General features: G+C 42.9%; 1 protein-coding gene across 1 annotated transcript in view; it reads left to right on the top strand.

Annotated features, from left to right (window-relative positions):
- The window catches only part of LOC104986574 (zinc finger protein 726-like), a gene marked incomplete at its 3' end in the record, with an annotated part of 15395 nt that overhangs the window by 2685 nt on the left and 9988 nt on the right, over nucleotides 1–2722 (top strand). The window contains 1 exon segment of the mRNA XM_010837199.1: nucleotides 12–311. Coding sequence (XP_010835501.1) covers nucleotides 12–311 — 300 coding nt within the window.

Genomic DNA, 2722 nt, shown 5'->3' with positions numbered 1-2722 from the left:
GCCTCGTCCAGCCGCGGCGCGCGCCCAGCCCCGCTTCGCGCCCCAGCCCGACCGACCCAGCCCTTAGAGCCAATCCTTATCCCGAAGTTACGGATCCGGCTTGCCGACTTCCCTACCTACATTGTTCCAACATGCCAGAGGCTGTTCACCTTGGAGACCTGCTGCGGATATGGGTACGGCCGGGCGCGAGATTTACGCCCTCTCCCCCGGATTTTCAAGGGCCAGCGAGAGCTCACCGGACGCCGCCGGAACCGCGACGCTTTCCAAGGCACGGGCCCCTCTCTCGGGGCGTGGGGAGAATCCTTAGAATTGTAATGACTCATAAAATTTTGGGACATTCTTACAACAGATCACATGAGAAGATTCATTTTAGGATTAATAAATCTTTAGTTTTCCAACAATTTACCTAATTATGGCAGAATAATTAAGTGTGTTGCAACTTCATCACCTGTGGTAATGACCCCTAATCTTCAGTGTGTATTTAATTACTTGAGTTTTCTTGAGAAGGCGACATTATTTTTTATGACATTTCCACAAAGTTTGAAAACTTTTATAGGTTTGTTGGGGACTTTCATGATGGCTTCTACAAAGATATCAGTAAGATGAAGGGGCAGAATTCATTAGGTGTGGTCATTAATATCCATCCTTAATGGGTAAACAGGGACACTAAAATATCAAATTCAATGCTGTGTGAATTAGGATCAGCCAGGGACAGAAAACCATGTAAAGCCATGACATGACTCAGCATGCTCATTATGTTCAGGATGCCCTTCTGTACACAGGCCACCATGATTATAGGACTGAATGATGTACCATCAGCCTATGCAAAGAGCAACCTGGACATTAAGGGACTTGGGCTTTTCATGGGAGGGGAATTGACAAGTTACTGAAGACTGATTACGTGGGAGAAATTATAGCAGGGAAATCCTGGTCATTTTCTCCCTTAACTGGCAATTACCGTTGCATATAAATGATTAATGGAAACTTATTCTTGGAAATTGAAGAAAAATGGAATCAAAAGAACCAGAAAAGTATGCGTGTGTATCTGTTTCATCATCGATTGCTGCCATTTATGTTGTTCCTCTTTTCTTCAGAATGTATCCTAAGTCTTGTGATCTAATAAAATTTGTATCATTTTTCCCATAACCGTGAATGGATCATGTTTCTTCCAACAACACAGTTTTTTGCCACCTCAGTACTTCATAACAGAAACTAGGAATGCACCAAAGGATCTCCAGGTATAAAGATTGTAGAAGAATTTCTTTTCATGATGACATCAAACAATAGACAAATTTGGGATTATATACTAATACTTTGCACTTGAGTTATTCTCTCCACATTCCATAATGGAACAGTAGTTATATTTCCCAATGTCCTCTTGTGCCAAAATGAAACTAATAGCATGTGCCTAATTTACATGAAGTGAATATAGGAATAATAAATGTGCAAAAATTAGGAAATAAAAAACTTTGGAAATAAGGTTAAAAGTGATAGCTCTTTTTGAGCTGGGAGCATTCTGAAATAAATTATTTTTTCTTGTTCATTTATTATTGGTCGTATAGTTGTGGCTCACAGGATATCTTCAAAGCATGTAAGAATTTCCCAGACCAGGGGTCTGTCCCATGTCTCCTCCTTGGCAGGTAGATTCCTTACCACTGAGCACCAGGGAAGACCCAGAAATAGTTTAGAGTCCACACTATATGATGGGAATTTTTTTTGTTTGATAAACTAGAATTTTCATATATTCAGTCCCCAACATGTTGGTTCTTGTTACTTTGCAGTCACCGAAAGAACAAAATGTAACCAACCCAAAGTTTGGTTTGGATTTTGAGACAAATGAAGCCATACATTGAGCTCTTATGAGAATGTTTGTTAACTGCTGAACCCTTATAGTTGAATCATGGTAGACTTCCAAGCTGTTCAGTTCAATTCAGTCGCTCAGTCATGTCCGACTCTTTGTGACCCCGTGGACTGCAGCATGCTGGGCTTCCCTGTCCATCACCAACTCCTGGAGCTTGTCAAACTCATGTCCATTGAGTCGGCGATGCCATCCAACCATCTCATCCTCTGTCATCCTCTTTTCATCCAGCCTTGAATCTTTCCCAGCATCAGGGTCCTTTCCAGTGAGTCAGTTCTACGCATCAGGTGGCCAAAGTATTGGAGTTTCAGCTTCAACATCAGTCTTTCCAATGAACACACAGGACTGATCTCCTTTAGGATGGACTGGTTGGATCTCCGTGCAGTTCAAAGGGCTCTCAAGAGTCTTCTCCAACACCACAGTTCAAAAGCATTAATTCTTTGGCTCTCAGCTTTCTTAATAGTTCAACTCTCACATCCATACATGACTACTGGAAAAACCATACCTTTGACCAGATGGTTCTTTGTTGGCAAATAATGTCTGCTTTTTAATATGCTGTCTAGATTGGTCATAACGTTTCTTCCAAGGAGCATCAGATCAGATCAGATCAGTCGCTCAGTCGCATCCAACTCTTTGCGACCCCATGAATTGCAGCACGCCAGGCCTCCCTGTCTATCACCAACTCCCGGAGATCACTCAGACTCACGTCCATCGAGTCAGCGATGCCATCCAGCAATCTCATCCTCTGTCGCCCCCTTCTCCTCCTGCCCCCAATCCCTCCCAGCATCACAGTCTTTTTCCAGTGAGTCAACTCTTCGCATGAGGTGGCCAAAGTACTGGAGTTTCAGCTTTAGCATCGTTCCT

This window comes from Bison bison, unplaced genomic scaffold (genome assembly GCF_000754665.1).
Source record: "Bison bison bison isolate TAMUID 2011002044 unplaced genomic scaffold, Bison_UMD1.0 scf7180017845780, whole genome shotgun sequence".
Taxonomy (NCBI): domain Eukaryota; kingdom Metazoa; phylum Chordata; class Mammalia; order Artiodactyla; family Bovidae; genus Bison; species Bison bison.
This window is presented reverse-complemented; position numbering and strand designations above follow the sequence as displayed.